Raw genomic sequence first — 26,360 nt, forward strand, 5'->3', positions numbered from 1 at the left:
CAACGCAGGGCCGGTCAGGTGCAGTGTGCAAAGTAGGTGTTGGGTTTGTCGTAGAAAACAATGGCGGGACCCGGGGGTCACTCTGGCGATGCAGGCAGGGCACAGGGAGGCTTCTCGGGCCAGCCACTGACTGGGCTAGGATGAGTGACACATGCTGGTCACTCCTGCACTGGTAGGTGGTTCCTCTCGGTCCTGGGAGCCGCAGGTGCAGTGCTTGGTCGAGGCATCGGGTTCCTTTGTTACCAGGCAGTGTCGGGCAGGGGGAGCCTCTGGATCCTCTCGGCAGGCATCGCTGTAGGGGTGCAGGGAGATCGACTCAGGGCGTCCACATCATTGGGTGGCCTGGGAGTCCTCTCTGCAGTATTGGTTGTCCTGCACTCGAGCCGGGGGCGTTGGGTGCAGAGTGTGAAGACTCACGCTTCTGGCGGGAAGTTAGAGTCTCTTTAAAGTTGCTTTCTTTGATGTTGTTTCTGGACAGAGCCGCTGTCCTCAGGAGGTTATTGGTCCTTTAGGTGCAGGTCAGTCAGCTGAGTCCTCAGAGGTCGCTGGTCACTGCTGGATGCATCGCTGTGCAGGTTCTTTGAGTCAGGAGACAGGCCGGTAGAGCTGGGGCCAAGTCAGTTGTTGTCTCCGCCGTTTCTGGGGGGCTTTCAGTTCAGCAGTCCTTCTTCTTTCTTCAGGTTGCAGGAATCTGATTTCCTGGGTTCAGGGTCGCCCCTAAATACTAAATATAGGGGTGTGTTTGGGTCTAGGGGCAGTAGCCAACGGCTACTGTCCTGGAGGGTGGCTACACCCTCTTTGTGCCTCCTCCTTGAGGGGAGAGGGGCACATTCCTATTCCTATTCCTATTGGGAGAATCCTCCAAAACCAAGATGGAGGATTTCTTAAGGCAGGGTTCACCTCAGTTCAGGACACCTTAGGGGGTGTCCTGACTAGTGGGTGACTCCTCCTTATTTTTCTCATTATCTCCTCCAGACTTGCCGCCAAAAGTGGGGGCTGTGTCTGGAGAGGCGGGCATCTCCACTAGCTGGAATGCCATGGGGCGCTTTAACAACAGGCATGAGCCTTTGAGGCTCACCGCCAGGTGTGTTATGGTTCCTGCAGGGGGAGGTGAGAAGCACCTCTACCCAGTGCAGGCTTTGTTCCAGGCCACAGAGTGACAAAGGCACTCACCCCATGAGGCCAGAAACTCATCGGGTTGTGGCAGCTGGCAGGAACTGGTCAGCCTAACACTGGTGTTTGGACTGGCATACAGGGAGAATCTCTAAGATGCCCTCTGTGTAAATTTTTCAATAAATCCTACACTGGTATCAGTGTGGATTTATTGTGCTGAGAAGTGTGATACTTGGTGACAGAATTGAGCCCTCTGTAGTCCACACAAAACCTCATCTCTCTCTTTCCATCTTTGGTGTGAGGTTTGGGGACCAAGACCACTGGGATAACCCAGGGACTGTCAGAGTGCTCTATCACTCCCAACTCCAGCATCATGTGGACTTCCATTTTGATGCTTTCTTTGACTTGGTCAGACTTTCTGAATATTTTATTCTTGACAGGTCAACTGTCTCCTGTGTCCACATCATGGGAACACAGGTGTGTCTGACCAGGGGTCAAGGAAAAGAGCTCAGCAAACTGCTGGAGGACCTTCCTGCAGTCAGCTTGCTGTTGGCTAGAGAGGGTGTCTGAGTAGACAACTCCATCTACAGAGCTTTCTTTAGGGTCAGTGGAGAGGAGGTCAGGGAGAGGGTTTCACTCTCTACTTCCTGACCCTCACCAGTAACCATTAACATGTTTACATCTGCCATGTCATAATAGAGTTTAAGGCGGTTAACATGGATCACCCTCTTGGGGGTCCTGCTAGTGCCCAGGTCCACCAAGTAAGTGACCTGACTATTCCTTTCTAGCACTGAGTAAGGGCCACTCCATCTGTCTTGAAGTGCCCTGGGAGCCACAGGCTCCAGAACCCAGACTTTCTGCCCTGGCTGAAACTCAACCATAGCAGCCTTTTGGTCATAATACAACCTCTGGAGTTGTTGGCTGGCCTCAAGGTTTTTGCTAGCCTTTTCCATGTACTCTGCCATCCTAGAGTGGAGGCCTAGTACATAGTCCACTGCATCGTGTTTAGGCTCATGGAGAGGTCTCCCCAGCCTTCTTTTACAAGTGCCAGTGGTCCACTTACAGGATGGCCCAAAAGAAGCTCAAAGGGGGAAAGTCCTACCCCCTTCTGTGGCACCTCTCTGTAGGCGAAATGCAGGCATGGCAAGAGGACATCCCATCTCCTTTTGAGATTTTCAGGGAGCCCCAAGATCATGCCCTTCAATGTCTTGTTAAACCTTTCTACAAGACCATTGGTTTGTGGATGGTATGGTGAACTTGTAAGTCACCCCACACTCATTCCACATGTGTTTTAGGTAGGCTAACATGAAGTTGGTACCTTTGTCAGAAACCACCTCCTTAGGAAATCTGACTCTGGAAAAAATACCTATGAGTGCTTTAGCTACTGCAGGAGCAGTAGTGGACCTAAGGGGAATTGCCTCAGTGTACCTGTTAGCATGATCCACTACTACCAGTATATATTGGTTCCCTGATGCTGTGGGAGGTTCAAGTGGACCCACTATGTCCACTCCCACTCTCTCAAAGGGGACCCCCACCACTGGAAGTGGAATGAGGGGGCCATTTGATGGCCACCTGTCTTACCACTGGCTGTCAGGTGACACAGGAGCTGCAAAACTCCTTAACCTTCCGGGACATATTGGGCCAGTAGAAATGGTTGACTAATTTCTCCCAAGTTCTGCTTGGTCCCAAATGCCCAGCAAGGGGAATGTCATGGGCTAAGGTCAGAATGAACTCCCTAAACTCCTGAGGCACTACTGTTCTCCTAGTGGCACCAGGTTTGGGATCTTTTGCCTCAGTGTAAAGGTGCCCATCTTCCCAATAGACCCTGTGGTTTCCACTGACATTACCCTTTTCTTGCTCAGTTGCTTGCTGTCTTAGGCCTTCAAGAGTGGGACAACTCTTTTATCCCTTACACAGCTGTTCCATTGAGGGTCCCCCTGGGCCCAAGAGCTCTACCTTATAAGGCTCCAACTCCATGGACTCAGTTCCCTCAGGGGACAGAACATCTTCCCGAGAAGAGAGGTTCGGTTTCTTTTGCTGTGCAGAAGCTGGATCCCCAGCCTTCTTTCCTTTCCTCATGGAAGGTTGGGCTATTATTCCAGACGCCAACACTTCTTTTTCACCCTGTGCTCGGCACTGTGCCCTTGTCTTGACACACACCAGTTCAGGGATGCCCAGCATGGCTGCATGGCTCTTGAGCTCTACCTCAACCCATGCTGAGGACTCCAGATCATTCCCTAGCAGACATTCTACTGGAATTGCAGAGAAGACTACCACCTGTTTCAGGCCAGTGCCCCTCCCCATTATAAAGTTACTATTGCCATGGGATGGACTTTAGTTTGATTGTTAGCATTAGTGACTGGATATGTCTGTCTAGCCAGGTACTGTCCTGGGGAAATCAGTTTGTCTGTCACCATAGTGACTCTGGCACCTGTATCCCTCAGGGCTTCTACTCTATTCCCATTTATCAAGAGCTACTGGCTGTATTTTTGCATGTTAGGCGGCCAGGCAGCAAGCGTGGCTAAATCCACCCCTCCATCTGAGACTAAAGTAGCTTCAGTGTGGACCCTGCTTTGCTCTGGGCACACTGTTGATCCCACCTGGCGACTGGCTATTCCAGTATTAACTGGAGTAGCTGTTGCTGTGGGACTTTTCTTTGGACAGGCCTTGTCTCCAGTTTGGTGTCCATGCTGTCTACAGTTGTGACACCAGCCCTTCTTGGGATCAAGTTTTTTCCCCTTATACCCATTTGTGGACTGTGAAGCGGCTCCGGGCCCACCCTCCTGAGCAGATTTTTAGGGCCTTGTAGAAGACTCTGTTTTTGTCCTTGGATGTCTTACCACCCTTCCCCTGGGGAGGCTTTGTGACCCCTTTCTTTTGGTCACCCCCTGAGGACGTCTTGGCCACCCTAGTCTTGACCCAGTGGTTGCCTTTTTTCCCAATTCCTGGGGCGGGGGGGAGAAATTGGACCTAGGTCTACCAGATGTTGATGCAGTTTGTCATTGAAGCAATTACTTAACAGATGTTCTTTCATAAATAAATTATACAGCCCATCATAATCACTTACACCACTGCCAGTTATCCAATCATCTAGAGTTTTGACTGAGAAGTCAACAAAATCAACCCATGTCTGGCTCAAGGATGTGTGGGCCCCCTGAACCTAATCCTATACTCCTCAGTTGAGAATCCAAAGCCCTCAATCAGGGTAGCCTTCATGATGTCATAAGATTCTTTACCAGAGAGTGTGAGGAGTCTATCCCTACACTTTCCAGTGAACATTTCCCAAAGGAGAGCTCACCAGTGAGATCTGCTTACTTTTCTGGTTGCACAAGCCCTCTCAAAAGCTGTGAACCACTTGGTGATGTCATCACCATCTTCATATTTAGCTATAATCCCTTTGGGGATTTTTAGGATGTCAGTATTCTCTCTGATCCTATTTATGTTGCTGCCACCATTTATGGGGCGTAGACCCATCTCTTTTCTTTCCCTTTCTATGGCTAGGAGCTGCTTCTCCAAAGCCAATCTCTTGGCCATCCTGGCTAACAGGATGTCCTCTTCTTTGATGCTGCCCTCAATGCTCACAGAGGCACTGGTTTCCCCTGTGGAAGAACCAGGTTCTCTGACTATGATTTATGGAGTCAGGGTTCTGTGAACCCTGTTCTCCCTAATTAGGACAGGAGGGGTGAGTTCTTCCTCCTGTTCACAAATTTCCCCATCTGAAGGAGCATCCTCCAAATCAGAGGGGTGGTCTGTTGTGAACTCTGCCAAGAGCTCCTGGAGCTTTGCCTTGGTAGGGATGGACCCAGTCTTTATATTTTTTGTCTTACAGAGAGACCTTACCTCTGACATCCCTAGATGCAGGTAAGGTTTGAGGTTGAGTTCCATCACCGTCTCTTCTGTTTGACTCATTATCACTCTAAAAGTTGGGATTACTTTTTAAGAATCTAAAAACTACTTCTAGAACTTAAATCCTAACTTTTACAAACTTTTAAACTTTAAAAGAAATGCTAACAGGGACATACACAAGGCCCTAGCAGGACTTTAAACATTTTTGAAAAATAGTCAAAGTGCAAAAAATCTATTTCTAATGACAATTTTTTGAATTGGGGGGCCTGCTGATCTACCAATGTAGGAAGCTGGTTCTGTATATACTATCTCAAATTGAGAGATAGTGTGAACAGAGTCCTAGGGTTCCCCTTAGAGGTTGATAGTGGCAAAATTAGATAATACTAATGCTCTATTTTGTGGTAGTGTGGTCGAGCAGTAGGATTATCAGGGGGTAGTGTTAAGCATTTGTTGTACACACACTGGCAATAATTGAGATCACACACTCAAAGACTTAACTCCAGGCTAATAGGTTTTTATATATAGAAAAATATATTTTCTTAATTTATCTTTAGAACCACAAGATTCAAATTTTAGGTAAGTACATAAATTGTAAGGTACTTAACACAGGTAAGTATAGAACTTTGATTTAAAACAGTAGTACGCACAGTTTTGGTTAAAATGGCAATAAGCTATTTTAAAAGTGGACACTATGCAAAAATCAACAGTTCCTGGGGGAGATAAGTATTGGTTCGTTTTTCAGGTAAGTAAAGCACTTACAAGTTCAGTCTCCGGGGCACAGGCAGCCCACCGTTGGGGGTTCAAGGCAACCCCAAAGACACGGCACCAGCAACACAGGGCCGGTCAGGTGCAGAGGTCAAAGGAGGGCCCTAAACACATAGGCACCTATGGAGAACAGGGGTGCTCTGTTCTAGTCTGCTACCAGGTAAGTGCCTGCGTTCTCGGGGAGCAGACCAGGGGAGTTTTGTAGAGCACTGGGGGGGGGGGGGGTGGGGGGGGGGTACACACAAGCACACAAAACACACCCTCAGCGGCACAGGGGCGGCCGGGTGCAGTCTGCAAGGTAGGTGTCGGGTTTGTCGTAGAAAACAATGTAGGGACCGGAGGTCACTCTGGCGAAGCAGGCGGGGCACAGGGGGGCTTCTCGGGCCAGCCACCGACTGGGCTAGGATGAGGGGCACCTGCTGGCCACTCCTGCACTGGTAGGTGGTTCCTCTTGGTTCTGGGGGCCGCGGGTGCAGTGCTTGGTCTAGGCGTCGGGTTCCTTTGTTACCAGGCAGCCGCAGTCAGGGGGAGCCTCTGGATTCTCTCTGCAGGTGTCGCTGTGGGGGTGCAGGGAGGTCGATTCAGGGTGTCCACGTTGTTGGAGTGGCCTGGGAGTCCTCTCTGCAGTGTTGATTGTCATGAACTCGAGCCCGGGGCGTCTGGTGCAGAGTGTGAAGACTCACGCTTCTGGCAGGAAGTTAGAGTCGATTTAAAGTTGCTTTCTTTGTTGTTGTTTCTGGACAGAGCCGCTGTCCTCTAGAGGTTCTTGGTCCTTTAGGTGCAGGTCAGTCCTCTGAGTCCTCAGAGGACACTGGTCCCACTGGATGTGTCGCTGTGCAGGTTCTTTGAGTCTGGAGACAGGCTAGTAGGGGTGGGGCCAAGTCAGTTGTTGTGTCAGTCGTGTCTGCTGGGCTTTCAAGTAAGCAGTCCTTCTTTCTTCAGGTTGCAGGAATCTGATTTCCTGGGTTCAGAGTCCCCCCAAAATACTAAAATTAGGGGCATGTTAAGGTCTGGGGGGCAGTAGCCAATGGCTACTGTCCTGGCAGGGTGGCTACACCCTCTTTGTGCCTCCTCCCTGAGGGTAGGGGGGGGCACATTCCCATTCCTATTGGGGGAATCCTCCAAAACCAAGATGGAGGATTTCTTAAGGCAGGGGTCACCTCAGCTCAGGACACCTTAGGGGTTGTCCTGACTAGTGGGTGACTCCTCCTTGTTTTTCTCATTATTTTCTCATTATATCCTCCAGACTTGCTGCCAAAAATGGAGGCTGTGTCCGGAGGGGCGGGCATCTCCACTAGCTGGAATGCCATGGGGCGCTGTACCAACAGGCATGAGCCTTTGAGGCTCACCGCCAGGTGTTACAGTTCCTGCAGGGGGGAGTGAGAAGCACTTCCACCCAGTGCAGGCTTTGTTCCTGGCCACAGAGTGACACAGGCACTCACCCCCCATGTGGCCAGAAACTCGTCTGGTTGTGGCAGGCTGGCAGGAACTGGTCAGCCTAACACTGGTGTTTGGACTGGTATACAGGGGGCATCTCTAAGATGCCCTCTGTGTGCATTTTGCAATAAATCCCATACTGGCATCAGTGTGGATTTATTGTGCTGAGATGTTTGATACCAAACTTCCCAGATTTCAGTGTAGCCATTATGGAACTAAGGAGTTCGTAACTGACAGACTCCCAGACCATATACTCTTTATGGCTACCCTGCACTTACAATGTCTAAGATTTGGCTTAGACACTGTAGGGGCATAGTTCTCATGCAACTATGTCCTCACCTGTAGTATAGGGCACCCTGCCTTAGGGCTGTAAGGCCTGCTAGAGGGGTGACTTACCTTTGCCACAGACAGTGGGATGTGGGCATGGCACCCTGAGGGCAGTGCCATGTCGACTTAGTCATTTTCTCCCCACCAGCACACACAAGCTGTGAGGTAGGGTGCATGTGCTGAGTGAGGGGTCCCCATGGTGAATAATAAATGCTGCCGCCCTTAGAAACCTTCTCTGGACACAGAGCCCTTGGTATCAGGGGTACCGGTTACAAGGGACTTATCTGTGTGCCAGGGCTGTGCCAATTGTGGGAACAAAGGTACAGTTTGGGAAAAGAACACTGATGCTGGGGCCTGGTTAGCAGGATCCCAGCACACTTTTCAATCATAACTAGCATCAACAAGTTAGGGGGTAACCTTGCCAAGGGAAGCATTTCCCTACACCAGCCAGTCAGGATTATTGATTTCACCTTTCAACCCGGCCACATTCCAGATATTGAAGGAAAAATAATCTACCAGGTTAGCCTCACCAACCCCAGGAACCATTTGGAAGCCAGAACAGAAGCAGAAGAAGAAGAATGTATACATGAAATCACAGGAGAAACCCTTTGATCATAAGAAGTCCTGCTCGAGGGGGCCCTAAAGGACAGTCTAGAAGATAGCCAGGCCTGACCTGAACAAGAGACCCTAAAGCAGATGACAATAGTTTTTTCCTGGAAGAAAAGGGAAATGAGTCACTCTTGTAAGATCCTGTAGTGATGCAAATCGGTTCATACATCGGAATCGAACACCGTCCTGGACAGTATTTACTTAGAGTCCCAGAGACAGGACAATCCTGAACCATGGGTGAAGGTCTATAAAAGAAACCATGGGGTAGAATCTTAATGCAGTTACCAGGTGTGTCCTTCTCATTATGCTTGGTCAAAATACGCCTTGCAATAATAAGATGCCTAAAGGTAAGTATGACACAGTCACCTTGTATAGTCTTAGTAAATTACCCAATCCAAGCCATACGGTGATCCAGCAGAATATCACTATAATCCTGAAAGGTGTACTTAGCATGCCTGGAAAGCCAGTGATACACCTTGTTTCGGAGTTGGCCACAAGACTTCTGGATGGGGACTGAGAAAGAGAGGACCCCAGCCAGACCCATGACATAAGGACAACACACGAGAAGAAGGTTAAAAAAGAGGTTACTGGGACACTGGTGAGGCTCCTATACAGCCAGAGAGAAGGGTTCACAGGGAGTGGGTAAATAAGGGGCCCTTTCCATAGCAACTGGGACAAGAGATGGAGTGGGTTGAGAGGGACTGCAGCCAGTAGACCAGGGAACAGTATGCACTGTTAAAAGGGACAGATTAGGCCTCCCTGCCGATATGGGTTCTGTTGCAACCGGGGTCGGAGGCACTGGCTTTTCTGTGATGGACTTCAGTTGATGCTGGGAGGCACTCAGGATTTTCCCCACACCTGACTCCAGCTTGTCCAGTTTCTCCAAAACAGGGACACAGGAACCCTTTAACATACCTGTGAGCTCATCCATAGCCGATCCCTAGGCAAGGTCACTAATAACTCAATGACTCATTGAGAGCTGGGTTTTCAGGGGTGCAGGGAGAAATTATGGGAACTTCTACAGTCCTCTGTGACTTACGCTTGCACTTGGCATTAGGAGAACAGACATGCTAGGGGGAGCAGCGGCTTGGCATATCTCACTGCAAAACCGATCCCCAGGCAAGGTCGCTAGTAACACAATAAACTATTAAGATCCTGTTTTTCAGGGGGACAGGGAGAAATTATGGGAACTTCTACAGTCCACTGTGACCTACGCTTGTGCTTGATTGCAAGAGAACAGACATGCTAGGGGGAGCAGTGGCTTGGGAGATCTCACTGATACTTAGACTTGGAATACATGGCGGGGTCTCCTCCAAGGTGGAAAAGAGGAGGGCTCAACTGGGACAGGCAACTCCGCTGCTGAGTTGATGTCCACAACATAATCCAATTGCAGGAATGGGCTGGTGAGCTGAGGAAGCCCAACGACAGACGCCTCTCTGCCAGTTCAATCTCTTTGGAAATCACACCCACTGCTCTGGCCCATTTTTTTTTTTTAAATCGATGGTGGTGTGACTAGGGCCTAGTTGAGTTTAAGAGCTAACAGACTTTCTTTTTTCCCATGATGGCAAAAATAGCTAGATTTGGCCTCTTCTAGGGAGAAAGCAACTTCCAGACAAGGAGGTACTAGCTGATGCTGCAAGTCATGGGCCAAGAGACAGGGCCCAGCCCTGCCTTGTTCGGCCGTAGATCAGTGCAGATGGAGGTCGAGTCTTCGCCTGGGCGCCTGCCTGTGCACGTCCTGAGCTATGGGGATGCATGAAGCCCTTTATAGAGCGTCACAGCCTGCAAGGGATTGCCTCCTTGGTGGCCCCACCTCCCACTGGGAATTGCAGATCTATGGGAAGAGTCCCACCGTGGCAGGCAGCGTGGTGCAGAAAAGTTCTGCACTGTGGGGATGCAGAAAGCGTTATATAGTATGTCAAAGCGTGCAGGGGCTTCCCTCCTTGGTGGCCCCACCTTTAAGTTGCCACTGAAGAATTATGGGACAGTGATTCCCTCCGTGGCAGGCAGCACGGTGAAGAAGAATCCTGCATCACAGGGATGCAGAAAGCCTTTTATAGCGTTTCATATCGTGCAAGGGCTTCCCTCCTTGGTGGCTCCATCTCTAACTGGGACTGTGGAATTATGTGACAGCACGTCCCTACGTGGCAGGCAGCATGGTGAAGAACAGTTATATGCTAAGAAGGAAAAAAAGTGGGTGTGTAAAAGCTACATGCTTTATGCTAATGTATCGAAACAAGGATAGTTTCCAATAAAACAATCAAAAGAAATCCATGTTGATATATATTAAGCAGTCATCATATGTGTGAGAGTAAGTTTCTCTCTGCCTTCTCCTAACGACCTGAATCTCTGGAAAAACAAAGATTCAGAAAGGGGTCATAGCATTTGCTTCAGGGAAAAATTTGAGAATTTACAGAAAACCTAATATTAAGATCTGATAACAGCCTCTAACCACCTTGAAAGAACACTAGAGATATAGAAGGAGGGGAAAGATAAGTGCTACCCCCATATTCAGAAAGAGAACCTGATTTTAACCTAAAGATCTGATAATTTTGTCCATTAAAGACTAGCCTCAATTCTTTACAACAGGATCCACCTTGTTTAATCACAAAGCCCCACATTTAAGATCTACACACTTCAAATGTACACCTAAAGCAAATGAAAACAAGGATGCAATCTCTCAGATAATACTTAAACAGATGTCCATGAAGATGGAATTTTCATACCAGCAGGCGAGGTGTAGCCATCTGCACCTTTCATAAATTCAAGATAACTACGTGGAAACATTCTGAGTGCTCTAACAAAGAAATTGTCACATTTGAGTACATATAAGAATGCAGAATTCACCACAGAGTACGACTCTGTTTCTAATTGGGACCAGAGTGAGGGCTACTGCTATCCTGCCAGATGCTCCGCAACATGGGTTCCTGTCGTGGCTATTGGTTCCATTTCATCATGTTGAATGTGTTTGACAACTACCTGAAGAATGGTCACTTGACAAACTCAAACGCACTTTATGTGTGGCCTGGCCAACCATTCAGCTAAGAAAAAACTACCTCAGGGTGGTTGCCTACAAAAACAACAACTGTTATTAGAACAGAAAGAGTAGCAGAAAATATGTGCGGAGCTGCCTGGATGTAACTTCAGGTCTTAACAGTGGGAGACAAAGTTATCTGCTGCTATACATCTAATCCCCTCTCAATAACATTGAAAAAATATGCTTCTGGGGACCAAGAGTAAAATGGTCTTTGCCATAGCTCTGAGAGATGTAAGGATATACATGTATAAAGATCTTCTGTGATAAACTATGATATGACTTGGTACCTGAGAAAAAATTGCTGAGAGACTGTTTTTATTTTCTTCCCTGTCACCGCTTGATGTAAAGTAGGCCAAGGGACATTTCATAGGACCAACTGCTTTTGTCTTGATACTGGAATTACAGAAGCTGAGTTTTCCGGAAAAGAAACCAGCCTGAACAAACCATAACAAAGACAACAACAGAACTACAGATAGAAATCTATTTTCCTTTTAAGGGCAGAGAGGGTCCAAGGCTTCTGATGGAAGTCTCCTATGTATGGGCTGACTTTACTTTGAAAGCACGACTGGTAGATGGTAAACCTAGAAATGTTCATTATAATATATTGACACACCTCAGTAACTTCAGAAATAAATTCCAAGTTAATTTAACACACCAGGAAGGAGGTAGATACCTATGTGAAAGTGTGTTATGCACAAAGACTGAGTATTTTAATAAAAATGTACACTACAACACATTTTTAGAACTTGTCTCGCACACTCATGAAAATATGAAGGACAATGATTTCGCCGAGTATGCTGGTTAAAGAGATATTGTGACACAAAAAACTCGAAACATATTGTCTCATGGTCCCTCAACCTTGACGTACACATGGGTGAATTCGGTAAAGCTGTCCAATCAGAAGACATTCCTAGGCCTACGTTGATGCTGGAGGCACTGTGAGGAAAGACTAGGGGTACTTTATTTAAACTGCATGGAGTACGTCTGCAAAAGTCCATATGCCATTGAAAAAATTACCTGTGAATTATGGATATTTCACATTTGCGCTACAATTACTGGATTATAGCAGCGATTTGGAACAGCCTTAAAACGTGACATTCGGACTGGCTGCAGGCAAGTGATCAGAATCATTTTGGACATCTTGCACTTCCATGGAGGGGGATTTGCAGATCAAACATTCAAACCCTTTTTTGTCCAGGCAAGAAATGTGGTTGATTTTCTAATATGCCCCTGGGCGGGTGTGGTTTATCTATATAAAAAGGCAGATTTCTCCTGATTTGCTTTACAGCAAATCATGTTTGGCCAGCACGAGCAAACAGTCACCTTTACAAATGTATGGCTTTCTTCTCCACAGGCCAGAGGTTTTGCAATGAGGTCACCAGCTAAAATTGGGGCTATCTTGATAGTTGGGGACATTTGAAGTCATAATGACACTGCCTCTCCCTGTATGTTTGGGTTTATAGAAAATCAAGGAGTTGGGGGAGAATGCTACTGAGTGCAACTGTATGGAAGATGGCATGTCCAACTACGCCCTCTGTCGCATTTGGTGTCTACTCTGATGGAAATTTGGGCTTGGCTGCTGGACTGTGCAAGCTGTGTATGGCCATAGTGTTGTTTACCATGATGTGAGCTGGGTCAGAGTGTAACATGTCACTAAATGGAACATGATTCATTAACCAGAGCAAACTAATTGCAATTTTCAGAAGGTTAATCATCTCTCCAATACCCCAACATGGATTATTTTTAATTTGCTATATTCTTTGACATTACAGAAGTACTATGGTCAACTGACATGAAGTCTCCTTGGAAAGGTTGTCACTGATTTCCATTTCATGACTTGACTGCAGCAGACAGGCGCATTTGCTCACTAAAATGTTTACCACCGATAGGGTTAGAAGTAGATGATCATTAATGAGAGTGCTCGAAAGCCTGCAACTTTCAATGGGCCTATGTACTTGGCAAGTTTGTAAAGGTTCACACCAGTTCCTGGTCTCCTACCAGGTTCTCCGCTTTAATACCTTGTGTGACAAAAATTAAGAACACAGAGTAATAAAGTGTTCTCATTGTCAAGGCTTCTGGTCCTAAGCATTACATGTCCAATACGTACTGATGTCAGAGGGGTAAAGTCACCCCCGAACCCAAACAAATCAGGGTATCTAGTGGGTTCATGTTGGGAAGGGATGTACACTTAACTTTCATTCTACAGAGGTCGAGTATATTGTTTTGCTTTTGTGATGCCAAACGCATTACTGAAGGCTTGTCTAGAAGACCAGTGGTGCCTACTCCGTCATGATGGAGAGCCTGAAAGGACAGCTGTTGGTAGTAGTTCATCCATCAATCATTCTCTGTTTCTCTTGTCATAGGTTTCCAAAAGGGCAAAGCCACCCACAACCCTTGTACCTGAAGGTTCTTACTTATATATGGTAAAAGGAGCCTGTGTGACCTAAGATGGGGGGTTGTGGGCTATTAAACTTCTGTTTGTTCCTTTAAGGGTGTTTCCTTCGAGCTGGTACAATCTTGTTTCAGGAACATCTCCGAAAAAGAGCTTGGATCCAAATAACCGTGATTGTTTTTCAGACTGATTGATGCTCTTTCTGGTAAACACTACCCCTTTAAGCTAGGAGTTCATACAGCACCTCCATGTCTGAGGTCTGACAACCATTCCTCAATCTGGAAACCTCTCCCTTCACAAAATGTGCACATGCGCTGTGTCCCGTACCTAGTCTGCACTTTGCTACCAATGAAGGAGCTTATAAGTGAACCTCTGACAAGTTAAAACTGCAAGTGGGCTCGGTTTCATTGCTCTTATAGTCGTCTCACTATTCCTGAATTCTACCATGTTGCTGCTCTGGTTTGCAGTTGTATTAAGTTATCAGGGCTCTGCTCCCGCCACTCCGATGGAAACCAATTACTTACCGTATTGTTCTGCAGCTTTAGATCAGTGCTGCTTGCATAACTCTGGATGCACTGGTTGGAGGTCATGAGTACAAAGCTTATGCGGAAATCCTCAGAACTGGCTTCCCTCTATGTGCCTGGCCTTCTCCATCCGAACCTACGCTCTTTAAACTCAATTTTCTATGTATTCTTTTCAGAGGCTTTTGTCTCAAGTCGTGCAGTCTGTGGGTGAGACTCTTCGTCGTAAGATCGGTGCACGGGTCTGTGCATGATTTGCATTCCTTATTTTGGGCCATTATTAACCGGGCAGTTGCTGTCACGTGCTTCCAGGCTTTGACGTCCAGCACGCGTGCGCTAAATCACGGAATTACTAAATTAGTACATGCACTGTACATGTGGTGATTTCCTAAGACAAATTGGCATAGATAACCGCCTCTGCTTGTACATAGCGCTGGGACAAGTTTGTGAGAAGGCTCCAGGTGTCAAATTTGACAATTACATTACTTAAAACGGATCTCCAAAGAAGCTAGACGTTATTAAATTTACCGGGGGTGGCTTGTTAGCACGTCATATTTATTTCGCCTGCAGTATACTTCAATATCAATACTCATATATACAATATATATATTTGAGGGTATCAGCCACCAGTTGGATGCTTTTCTAGCTAAAGACTGCTTTACAGCTGACATGCATGAAAAAAGGATGCTAAGCGCATCCAAACCAAGAAACACAAGGATTGTACCCTCCAAGTTGAATTCATGTGCGCCAAATAATTCACTTGTGAGGTGTTGGACCTGGCCCTTTTACAGGGTTATTCCCCAGACTTTTTGCTTTTTGCCTCCTTAGTTTCCTGACCTTTGTTGGCTGACGTTTTGACTCTGAGCACATTTTCACTGCAAACCAGTGCTAAAGTGCATGTGCTCTTTCTTACAAATTAGGTATGATTGGATTCTACCTGATTGGCATATTTAATTTACCTAGAAGTCCTTTGTAAAGCGGTATCCCTATACCCAGGGTCTGTAAATTAAATAGTACTAGCGGGCCTGCAGCGCTGCTTGCACCACCCACTGAAGTAGCCTGTCAAACCTATCTAAGGCCTGCTAGCGCAGAGCCTGTGTGCGCATTTTTCTGCCACAGGGACCTGGCATCTAAATTAACTTGCCAGGCCCAGAACTCCCCTTTTACTACATGTAAGTCAACCCTAAGGTACGCCCTAGCTAGCCCTTTGGGCAGGGTGCCATGTATGTAGAAGGCAGGACATGTGCCATGTTGCGTGGCCTGTCCTGATAGTGACAAACAGCCTAACTTGGTGTCTCACTGCTGTGAGTGCTGCCCTCTCATGGGATTGCATTGGAAATGCCCTGCCTTAGGTGTAAGGGGTACTGTCTGATTTATGAGGGGTAGCGTAGGCATGTTTGGTATGGTTGTGACAGTGGCAAGAAATGCTGCTTACTAGTGTAGGTGTATTTTTTATTACTATCACAGAAATGCCACTTCTAGAAAATGCGCATTTATCTGTGCTTATGACTTTGGTGTTTTGCAGCTTGTCTCCAATCAACGTCTGGGGAGTCTGACAATTGGGGCTTTGTGCATACTTCTAAGACAGCCTGAACACAGGGAGGGTGGAGGTGACACAGATGTGCATCTACATATTGTAAAGCCTTCCTGGGCTGAGAGAAGGGAGAGGCCGTCACCCCTGCATTTGTAAAGTCTGTGCCCTGGCCTCACGCAATAGGGTCGTTAACCCCCCACTGAAGTTTGGAGCCTGCGCTGAAAGGAGAGAGGGGGCACTCCCAGAACCAGTTGTAACTGGCTGGAACCTCCTCTCCCTACCATTGAAAAACACTGTAAGAACTGACTATAAGTACAGGGGAATTTTCCCCACAATTTGAACATTCTTGGAACTGGAAACTGGACACAGAACGTGATGTATGGACTCACCAGGGAACCACCTTGGATTGCTGCTGTAGTGCTGACCTGTGACCTGCCTGGTCACTAGGAGGAACTGCCACCATCTGCATCCCTTGTGCTGGTCTGTAGTTGGGCCCTCCAGCGCTGTGCTTCCTTTGACTCCTGATTGCTTCCAGGGGCAGGGTGCTGTGCCCCTGACCCCTGCACTGATCTCTCCAGCGTTTGCTTAAGCGCTTTGGGAAAAGCACTCTTCTCTTAAAGTTGCTGGCAAAGATCACCGCCGCAGCCCAGGCTGCAAGTGTGCCTTTAGCGCTGTAAAAAGCGCTGTGCTCTGCTCCCCGAGATCACCGCCGCAACCCAGGCTTTTGATTTGACTTAAGCGCCGGGTCCGCGCTGTTTCTAGTGCCCCGGGGCACATTAACAAAAGAATTGGAGCAAGCGTGCTCCTCTCGGCGCCCCTGAGGCACCTCCCGCTTCCGGGAGCGCCCCCGGGGCACCAGCCACCTTCCATTTCAGAGGAAGCCTCCCGGTGGCTTGGGAGAGGCTTCCCTCACTCGCGCACCACATCGGGTGCGGGCGAGTGCTTCCTTGGGCCCCGGCGGGGTCCGAGAGTCATCCCTTACGGAAGGCAGGACCCGGGGAAGGCGCAGAGAGCACCCCCTTCCCCGGTCGCTGTGCCAGGAGCAGGACGCTCCTTTCCTTTTACGGGGGCATTTTGTTTCAACACGAAACAAGAAGGGAGACCTCAACGGAGGTCCCTTCCCACTTTGGCCCCAGCATTGTTTAGTGGTCCGCGCCCGGCCCCCACCCCACCCCACGGACAGGGTGTGCGGAGGCCGAGGCAGGCCCCCACCCTGAACGGAGGCCCCCGGAGGGGCCCCTTCATGAGGAAAGGGTGCCAACCGCCCCTCTTCACTCCAAAACATCGTGTGGCTCCCTGTTTTGCACGCCGGAGCACCGGGGGCCCCCTGCACTCCCCTTTAGGCACTGGAAGTGCCCACTTCTACCAGGAACCAGGTACCCTTTAGGAAAACTAGGCTCTAGGAGCCTAATACAGACTTACAGCTGTTTACTATTTCCTACCTGTTTACTGATTATGCATATATGTGCTAATGTTCCTTTTCTAGGCATGTCTAGCTGATATGTATTTATATGACTTGTGGTATATTTTCTAATGTTCCTTTTATGGGTATTTAGGAATTGTTCATGGCAAGTGCATATACCTTTTACTATAATTCCCGACTACTGCTTATGTTGCAGAATCCTGAGTACTTACGTGTTCTAATGTGACAACTGCATATTCCTGCAGAGTATTAGTAACTTGTGTAACATTCTGACAACTGCTAAGGTAGTAGGGTACTATTCACGTGTAATGTTGGTCTAATTATGTTTTGTGCAATACAGATTATTTTTACATAGCTCCTTGTTGTGTTTACTTTGTGGTGTACATTTTGCATCACGTGTGTTGTGCGTTGTGCAAACGCTTTACACATTGCCTCCAGGTTAAGCCTGACTGCTCGTGCCAAGCTATCAAGGGGGTGAGCAAGGGGTATCTTGGACGTGTAACTCCCAATCCCTGACTAGAGTGGGTAGGTTCTGCCTGGCTGAGGTGCATACCCTAGCCAACCAGAAACCCAATTTCTAACATGAGGAAACAATTAAAACCCTTATTCAGAGAAATTCCGAAATTCAGCTGTGTGTTTGGCGTTCCGAGAAGGACTAGCAACAAAAGTAGATGAACACCTACAAACCTATAATTACAAGGGTATTTTTGCATTACACATGAAAAATACTCAAGAAATCCTTGCATAAAAGTAAGGAACTTGCTCCAAATTCATGATTTATCGTAGGAGAGCGAATTTCTCACTTTACCTCCTCGATCTTTTTTAATCTAGCCCTTAGAGTGCAGAGAGAAATTGCTACAGCTATTAAAGAAACAATAATTCCTAAGAGAAATAGTGTGACTAGGTCTATAATGAAATGTAAAACTGGGTTTGTAAACATACACGTCCTATAAAATAACTTAATAATATGCTTAAATTCGAATATATAAAAGCTGCACGATATCATTACTAGGCAACAGATGGAAACGAATTACTAACTGTAGGAAAAGCGCACATTTGGAATTAGTATTTGATGCTGAAATGTGAACAAATCTGCCCTTTTGAAAATAATGCTTGCAATCCAAGCAGGTTTATGAAGTGGAACCACAAATGTCACATTCTAAGAATGTTCAATGTTATTCTTGTTTCCATTAATTGCATATTGCCGCTTGTAAAGGCTCACATTCGTGGTATTTGAAAAGCAATCTTAACTTCCTGCATTTTGTAATAAGTTAACTTGTTTTATGGCAACTGATTTTATTGATTCTTGAATTCATGTTTTTAATGTTGGGGTTTGCTCAAAGAAAACGGGTACAGCATTTTCATTAAACACAAAGTAGTGTATTATTCGCATAAAGTTGTAAAATAATGTATTAACAGTGAAAATAACGTGAAATTCCTGAATTCTAAAGTTCACTTGAATAAAAACAATAACGCCTTACTGTTGTCTTGCTGTTCGCTGAGACACCACTATAATGTGAAGAAGTGCTTGACACAGCACTTACAAGCTACTGGCTCTGTCTTTGAGTAACATTCTTACATATTTGTATGTACTGTGCTATTGAGGAAGGGACCGGAAATTATACAAATCAAACGTAGCCCCAAAAGAAACAGACCGCTATCTTCAAACTTCATGGCCATCCTTTGACCATGGTAAAATAAGCTACTGCAAGTGCGTTTCAGTTTACGCTTGACTTTTCCAAGAAGAGGAGTTTGTCTTTCCAGACACAGGAAGCCAATGGTCCTCCTCTGGACGACACATACCATGCGGGGAATGCTGTGCAACAAAGGTCCTTCAGTCACCAAGCCTAAACTAATGTCTACTGAGTTTCCTAACACTAAAACCATATTTAGGTTTAAGACAACCAGACTGAACAGCTATCTGCTTTGCTAACGGCATCTTGAGGATATCAGGAAAGTTTCCTTGGGAACACCTTCCACCCACTGCTTACAATTGCCTCTGTGTTTTGTCACTCACATTTACTTCCTTTCTATTTACTGGATTTGCTCTAGGCTGCCCAGCTTGAGCTCGTGTCTCCTGTGGCTCATTCCCTATTTATTGTATTCTTCCACCAGTTCTCGCTTTCTGTTAAGAGGCTTTTAAATGTTGTTCTTATTTCGTCACAGCCAGAGGGCAAATGCCAGGCCCTGTCTTTCGCTTGGTGTTTACTTTTCTTTCTCTGACTTAAAAATAATGGGATTTATGTGACAATCAAGCTGCCTACTCGGGGTGTGCTGGAGGAAGGCTGTGCAATGTTATATTTTTCTAAATTACAACATTTAAATGTCTGTAAACAAACTGTGCAGATATTTCAGAATATATCAGAATTAGGAAACTACAAAAGAAACATTTATTTTTGTGAATTGTGAAGTGCGGTGGGAACAAATAGTTTAATATCATCAAAACAAATCAATACACTAGGTGATGACATTGCCACACATTATCGTTTGTGAGCTGTATACTTGTATCAGTAAAACTGTATGTCTGTGCAAATGTTCTGGTAATTTCAATTGCAGATTTGTTGTCTGTAATGGCAGTGTGCAACCACACCATACATACTCCACTTTACCCCACTTCACACCAGTGAACTCTGCTCTACACCACTCCACACTCCTTCACTGCATCACTCCACTCTACACCTCTCTGTATCACTATATTCAATGCCAATGCACTTTACCCCACTTTACTATACACCACTACACTCTACACCACTCCAGTCTAGGCCACTGCACTCTATTCTAACATCTACACTCTATACCACTTTACACAAAGCCAATGCCACTCTACTGTACTCTGCACCACTGCACTCTATGCCAATCAACTCTGCACCACTGCACTCTATACCACTGTAGTTTATGCCACACTACTCTACAAAACTCTACTCTGCAACACTGCACTCTCTCACACTGACTCTTCACCACTCTACAAAGCTCTACTCTGCAACACTGAACTCTATCCCACTGGACTCTACTCCACATTTTTCTACACCACTGCACCTTATGAAACTCCACTCTAGGCCACATCGGTTCACTCTACACTACTCCACTCTACTCTGCACCACTTCACTGTACACCACTCTACTTTGCAACAGTGCACTCCCTTCCATTAAACTTACTACCATTCTACTTTGCACCCCTGTATTCTACTTTGAACCAGTCTACTGCACTCTTTACTACTAAGGTCTACTCTGTTTAGCTCCACTGTTTGCCAATTCACTTTAAACCACTCTAATCTACTCTGCACCACTGCACCCCACATCACTGCAATCTAGGCCACTTAACTCTACATTGAAGTAATCAACTCTAGGCCACTGCACTGTACACCACTCTACTCCATTCCGCTCTACTCCACTCAACTCTTTGCTGCTGCACTCTATGCCACTGCAATATATGCTGTGCCACCCTACCCTATGCCACTGTGCGACTACTCTATAGCACTGCACTCTACACCACTTACTCAAACCCAATGCACTCTACGCCAGCTACTCTGCACCACTGCACTGTGCTACTATACTACTCTGTAACACTACTCTATGCGACTGCACACTACACCGCTCTACACCACTGCACCCTAACATCATTGCACTCTATGCCATTCTACTCTGCACCACTGTACTCTATGCCACTTTTCTCTATACCACTCTACTCTACACAACTGCTCTCTATGGCACTCTACAACACTGCATTCTCTGCCACTGAACTCTCCACCACTCTTACTCTGCATCATTGCATTCTATACCACTGCAGTCTATTCTCCACCATTGATCTTTACACTGCTCTACACCTCTACATTCAACTCTATACCACTTCACTCAATGCTACTGCACCCTACAGCACTGCACCCTACTCTATACCTCTGCATTTTACCCCACACCACTTGACTCTATGCCACTTCACTGTACTTTGAAACAATCTTATCCACTACACACATGCCACTGCTCTATAATACTCCACTCTTCACCACTCCAATCCGCACCACTCCACTTTACACGACCGCACTCTACGCTGTGCCACTCCACTCTACTCTGACACTTTACTTTATGATTCTCCACTCTATGATATAATACTATCTCTACGCCACTTTACTCCAGTCTATTCTACTACACACTATTCTACGCTGTTTCAATCCACTCAAGGACACTCTACTCCACTATATTACCATTCCACTCTACAACACTATTTCACTGTATGCCACTCCACTGTACAACACTTTCACTTCGCTCTACACCACTCTACTCTAGAACACTCTACCCCACTCCACACAACTCCTTCTATGCCAATCCACGTTATTTTCCTCCACTCTACTCTGCCCTACATACCTACCCGCTCTGCCACTGCACTCTACAACACTCTACTCAACTCTGACACTCTACTCCCTTCCACTTGACACTACTCCCTCCATGACACTCTATGCAACTGCATGTCACTCAACTCTACACCAATCTATGTCACTCTATTCACTCTACCCCACTCTACACTACTCCACAACTCTCTATGTCACTCCAGTCTACTGTACGACAATCCAAATTATGACACTCCATGCAACACCACTCTCCTTTATGCCACTAACCTTTAGCCATACTGAATAGCAGCCACATCGGTGTACAACATGGCTAAAACATAGAGCACTGGCATAGGCGAGGCTAATGCTTGTTAAAAAAGGAAACTTTACTGCCATTGCAACTCATAACGTCATGTAATCTTTGGTGAAAATGCAAAACTTAAGTTTATGTTATTTATATATGGCCCAATCCAAAAAACCCTTCCCCCTTTACATATCGAAGGGGTGCCGAAAACGTGCGATCTGTTTGCACTGATGTTAATGACAGATTCTGATTAATAGAATCAGAATCTTCGAACATTTACACCCATCGATGTAACTTAAGACTGTGGAAAAATGCAAGCATTTCAAATTCAGCATACTGGGTTTATGGCGCTAAAATACAGATGGAGAAGGTGCTATTAACATTACAGAGGCCAGTGCATATCTGTTTTGCAACATTTAATTGTTTTCAAAGGGACTGTGAAATGTCATAGAGCTACTTCTGACCAACAACGGATAATTCTTTCCACGTGGTATTTACAATTTTTGGACTCAAAAGTGAAGACATTGGTAGCTTGACCCAGTGCCACTCTTGCCGTGGAACAGGAGAGTGTGAAAGAAGAAAGCTACAGTACTATAATTTTTATTGTACACATGTAAATAAAAACACGTGTGATTTACAAATTATACTTTTTTAAGTACTTTAAAAAATAACAGCAACACTGTAACATTGAGGCTCGTTTAAAGACGCACTACATATGAAGAGTCTATATGTCATCCACTAAATAAAGTTGTAGTAAGGTGATTACTGGGTATGGTATTACCTACCCATTCTGAGTGCTTCATCTCAGAATGAGGGATAACATGTTAATAATACGTTTGCCCTCTTTCAGTTAGCAAAATTAGAATATTGCCAGATTTCCACATACAAATTCTGCAGGTTTAATCCACCAAAATGTGTGTTTGGAAAAGGTGTGTTATTTTCGCCCAAGCTAGATGCCCAGCAATTACCCAAACACGTGGATTTGTTTTCAGGAAGCAGCAACATCTGCATGCCATAAACCATTACTGCAGATCAACTCACAATTTAAACTGTTTATCACACAACATAAATAAAATAACGATATACAGGGTACCTTTCTTTACCAGGTGTGACAAATGTCGGATACTGGGAAACTCATAATGAGGGAGGCTCATAAAGAGGGGAACAGTGTCAACAAAGGCAGTAGCAAATTTTCCACACTGGGTATGAAAAACTGCCCACTGGGAGAACAGCTATTTCCTTCCTGCAAACCATGTGTAAAAACATTTTTCATATGGAGAAAAAAAATATGACAAGTGAAAACGGAATTCTGATACAATGCTAATTCACTGGGGGTGGGGGTGGGGGTGGGGGTGGGGGCAGGGTGGGAGAGGGAAGTAGAGTAAGCCTAGGAATCTACAGTGTGTAGCTATCCAGGAGTACTCCCGAGAACATTTTTGAAATCCCAGATTGGAAGAAACTATGCAAAAAATAAGTTGATCTCTAAGATTCATATATTATTTTCTTAAATTTTGAATTAGACATCAAATTACCTAATTCTGCAGTGTCTCAACAAATCTCCGAGCAGAATGGCCGTATTTATTCTTCACTGCTACAACACTGTGCTTTTGGTTGCCAATGCAGGTGGTTCCGCAAGCGGCTGCGTTACCTAGACTGGTAGGCATGCCAGCCCAGGCCCCCCTCATTCTCCATGCCTTCAAGAAACCTTTGAAGTTAGCAATCTCAAGGAGAGCTTACAGTCACTTACCTGGTCCCCTAACTCCTTTCCAAGCGGAATATGCACAACCAACTATAGCGCCATTCATAAATCCATCCAAACCAACACGCAAGAATCTACTAAGAGATAAGCAGTACTCTCCATCAACTAAGAACACGATGTCCCAACCATTGCAGATTAGTGTGAAAAATGTAACCAGTCTGAAGCAGCTGTAAAGTGATATGCTGGCATTTAAAAAAATACTGCAGTAACCCACATTTTAAAACAGAAATATCGTAATGAATAAAGTTAACATAAAAATGCATTCGAGTTCATCTTGGCACAATACCATGTTCTTTGAATCACAAATGATATTCGGGTCGCTGCAGCGGACAAAGATCTCTGGCATTCCATTTGGCTCCCCAACTGGTGCTCCTAAAATAAAAAACAAGCTCATGAAAATTATCTTCCCAATGCGACATGTCTCGTAATCAGGGTGGGTGCAGCCCTTACTGCATTCAAAGGTTAACGATCTGCAGGTGGGGAAATTAATCATTTACACCAAAATGGGCTAAACCCCGAAAAACAAATGATTTACTATGAAAAACAGATATATCGTGCAGAACTAGGGTCAAAGAGACTAGATCTTGAGAAGATAGATGAGGGGCGATAAAGACATATGGCAAACAGAAGAACAATTATTTGTTCTTTTATTTTTTCAGATGTAAAATGACCACATAGTAGGAAATACACACCCTAATTTGGAGGATGTAACAGGAATCACACCATAAAAAATCTGTATTATTTACATCTGTAACTGCTCCATAACCAGCCAATTAAGAATTCGATTTTTGTGTTATACTCTTGGTTGGACCCTGGCCCCAGTGCCGCTGGTACAGGTTGTCCATGTATGACGCGGATATCGGCCTAGCTGGGAATGTGACAGTCGGCGTGTTTTATTTTCTCTTGACCACCTATTAATGTCTTCATTAATATGACAGTATGTACTATTTTTGAAAAGCCCAAAACATTGTTTGCAAGAACACATAACGGGAAGGGATGAATTTGTGGGATTTCTGGAATTGACTACTCTCCTAAAGTGGTTCCAGCAGTTCAGGTCCAAAATGCACTGCCAGTGATGGAAAAAGCATTCAAGAGGGCGAGTATTCCTTTGCTGGTGTGGCAGATATTAAATCTTATTTTCAGGGGAAGAAAGATTTTTGAACTACTGTGTTCTCCAGAAAATATCATCTTACAGTTTCAGTCTGCCAAACAGTTAATTTTGGGGAGAAGGTAAGAGATGTGTGCTTTGTCCAGCAGTGAGTGCTGTAATGAAGTATGAGACGAATAATCACATTTCTCTTTTGAATCATGCCTGGTCGTGTTGTGTCCTTCTCTGGAAAGTCAGTTTTGGTTTTGGTATTTTAATGTGACTGGATTGGGAGCTTGACTGTATTTCAGTCTATTTCAGAGCAGGATCGGCTTAGTTCCAGGTTATTGATATGAGTACAGTGATTTATGATGGCATTATAGCGCCTGATTTTATTTCTCAAGGGTTCTGTGGGTGATTACGGGGATAAGGGAGTGTGGATAGGTGTAAACTACTATTGTCATAGTCAGTAGAGACGGTACACAAGGTCCCTAGTCATTGTAGCTTCTTTTAGGGCCTTCAATGTGGTAAGACATTCGAGGACTGGCTCATGACCTTGCCATTTTCATAAAGAGTGATGTATAGTTCAACATTTTTGTGAAGGTAATCTGACAGTAAGCTTTTCCCCCAGGAGGTATTTTTTGTCCTAAGAAAAAACATATACTGTATCGAATCAGGCAAACATGTCTTCAATTAAAATAAATGTCAATATAGGAAATTGCTTTCGGATCTGGAGCTGCATCCTCCAATGCCCAGTCTGTGGACAGCTCAGGTAAGGGACTTCGGCTAGGGCGAAGATCACACATGTAAGATGTGTAAACTCAAAGGCTGAGCAAGGGTGGCTTTTGTCTGACTCAGCTTGTCATCTGCAAAGACATCTCACTTGTGGCAACAGAGACCAAATCTAAATTCATATGTGGAGTCAATGCTTAAGATGCGGGACCCTCATAACTTCCCTAGATTTAAAAAGTACAGGCATTTCTCTAGGTGTCTCTAGAGCAAGTATAAAGTTCATGGCTAAATGGGTTAAATCATATTTTTTGATTGACATATAGGCCTGATTACACCTTTGGCAGATAGGCTACTCTGTCACAAAAGTGACGGATATTCGGCCCGCCGTTTTACAAGTTCCATAGGATATAAGTCTATCCGCCAAGGTCGTAATCAGATCCATAGAGTTACACCTGTTAATGTAAAATGTAGGACGAGGGATGAGTTGACAGAATTAGATTGGGTGAGCGAGCACAGCAATGGTTAAGCTCTCCACACCTTCTGCATAGTGAGAGAGGGGAGGAGACCGAAGGCTCACTAAGAATATTAAAAAGGGAGAGGAAGGACCAATTCTGCTGTTGACCTAAAGTGGTGTGCCCGCTCCTCACTTGTAACTCTGACTTGTCATATACTCTCTGCAGAACGGGTGGTGCCAGTCCCCTGACTTTACCACAGGCGCATGGCAGAGCATGTGTGCAGCAGTGTCGTGGTATAGCCCTGCAGGGCTGAATACTGCACGTGTGGGCACTGCAACTGAGCACTGATGAATAGATTGTGGCTCTGGGCAGCTGGAGAGTGCAGGTGTTGATTGGCCTATAGCTGAGGACATGTGGAAGCTGCTGTGTAGTCTGCACTGTGTCCAAATTCCTGTAAAGTGTGGTTTGTCTACCTACAAAGGAGGAGATATACCTGTTCTGGAGAAAGGGGCTCTAGACTGTACAAATGTAGAGAAGAGTCCTGCCTGAGAAAAGATCCGTCAGTACAGCAGCTGTGCAGGAGAGTAAGTTCCACCTGCAATGGGTGAGCCCCCCCAGGGATGAACTGCACTTGCCAGTGGCTGTTTTAAGCCACTTTACCCTTAACACAGTGACCCCTTTGCTTCCCCAATCTTGTA

At 45.7% G+C, this 26,360-nt stretch overlaps 1 protein-coding gene across 1 annotated transcript in view; it reads right to left on the reverse strand.

Annotated features, from left to right (window-relative positions):
- NPHP4 (nephrocystin 4) overlaps positions 1 to 26,360 on the reverse strand; it is a 952,546-nt gene that overhangs the window by 97,935 nt on the left and 828,251 nt on the right. Inside the window, exon 25 of the mRNA XM_069239971.1 lies at positions 23,675 to 23,760. Within this exon, the coding sequence (XP_069096072.1) occupies positions 23,675 to 23,760 (86 nt within the window). The remainder of the gene's footprint in view (positions 1 to 23,674; positions 23,761 to 26,360) is intronic.

This window comes from Pleurodeles waltl, chromosome 6, assembly GCF_031143425.1.
Source record: "Pleurodeles waltl isolate 20211129_DDA chromosome 6, aPleWal1.hap1.20221129, whole genome shotgun sequence".
NCBI classification, from domain to species: domain Eukaryota; kingdom Metazoa; phylum Chordata; class Amphibia; order Caudata; family Salamandridae; genus Pleurodeles; species Pleurodeles waltl.